A 1,277-nucleotide genomic window follows, 5' to 3' on the forward strand; every position below is an offset into this window, starting at 1 on the left:
GCTGCTGCTGCTGCTGCTGCTGCTGCTGATGCTGCGTCTGCTGCTGCTGCGTCGGAGGACTCCTCGGCCGCTGACGCGGAAAGGGATGCACCGTCACAATACGAGAAGGCTGAGGTGCCAGCAGCTGCTGCGACCGAGAACGAAGCCGGTAGCAGCAGCAGCAGCAGCAGCAGCAGCAGTAGTAGTGGTGGCGGCGGTGGCGGGGCAGATGGAGAGGAGAAATGTATGGCCGAAATCGCTGCTGCTGCTGTCGCTGCAGCTAGCGAAGCAGCAGCAGCAGCAGCTGCTGCTGCTGCTGCTGCGAAAGAACTCTTGCGGGCCGTTCCTGGGGAAGATGACGCCGCTTGGGAGCTGCAGCAGCAGCAGCACGAAGAGACGGTGCAGCAGCAGCAGGAAGAAATTGCCCAGCTGCGTCAGCAGCAGGCGCGCATGCATCTCGAAGCAGAGAAGGAACTTAACAGCAGCAGCAAGAGCAGCAGCAAGAGCAGCAGCAAGCAGCACCGCCGTCTCCGTCTTGCTGCTGCAGCAGCCACGGACCCAGCAGCAGCAAGCAGGTCTTCTAAAGGAGCTCAACGCCATAGCGTCAGCAGCAGCGGGAGGAGCAGCAGCGTAGATACAGTCGAGACCATCAGCAGCAGCAGCAGCAACGAGAGCAGCAGCAGCTCCAGCGAGAGCAGCAGCAGCAGCAGCAGCAGCAGCACAAGCGATGAATCCGAAGAGTCAGCGGGTAAGTCTCTCCCTATTTGTCTCCTACTGCTGTTGCTGTTCTTTTGTTGCAGCAGCAGCTGCTGCTGCTGCTGCTTCTAATGCTGCATTGATATTCACTGTCGCTTATTTGCTGCTGCTGCTGCTGCTGCTGCTGCTTGTCTGTGGGTGCGGATCAGCAGCTTCAGCAGACAGCAGCGACGAGGAGTTCGTCCCCACACGGGGCCGGCCCCGCACTGCTCGCCGTCTTCGCAAGGCAGCACCTGCTGCTGCTGCTGCTGCTCCTGCTGCTCCTGCTGCTGCTGCTGCTGGAAAGGGCAGGAGGGGCCGCAGAAGCGCGACGGGGAGCAGCAGCACAGCAGCGCGGGGAAGGGGACGAAGGAGCTGTGGCAGCAGCCGCGACAACCGCAACGCTGATGCTGCTGCTGCTGCTGCTGCTGCAGCAGGAACATCTGCTGCTGCAGCAGGTGAAACGGCCCCACAGGCTGACACTGCAATTCAAAAGACAGCAGCGGGTGGCAACAGTACGTCGTCTGCTGCTGCTGCTGCTGCTGCTGCTGCTGCTGCTGCTG

At 61.7% G+C, this 1,277-nt stretch overlaps 1 protein-coding gene across 1 annotated transcript; it reads left to right on the forward strand.

Annotated features, from left to right (window-relative positions):
* Positions 1-225: 225 nt before the first annotated feature.
* EMH_0098970 (uncharacterized protein) lies at positions 226-1,122 on the forward strand (the record flags this gene model as incomplete). Its single annotated transcript, XM_038022061.1, has 2 exons — positions 226-727; positions 1,022-1,122. 2 exons carry the CDS (start codon positions 226-228, stop codon positions 1,120-1,122), a joined length of 603 nt encoding a protein of 200 aa, XP_037877915.1.
* Positions 1,123-1,277: the final 155 nt, after the last annotated feature.

Source organism: Eimeria mitis, genomic scaffold (genome assembly GCF_000499745.2).
Source record: "Eimeria mitis Houghton genomic scaffold, Emh_scaff10226, whole genome shotgun sequence".
Classification (NCBI taxonomy): Eukaryota; Apicomplexa; class Conoidasida; order Eucoccidiorida; family Eimeriidae; genus Eimeria; species Eimeria mitis.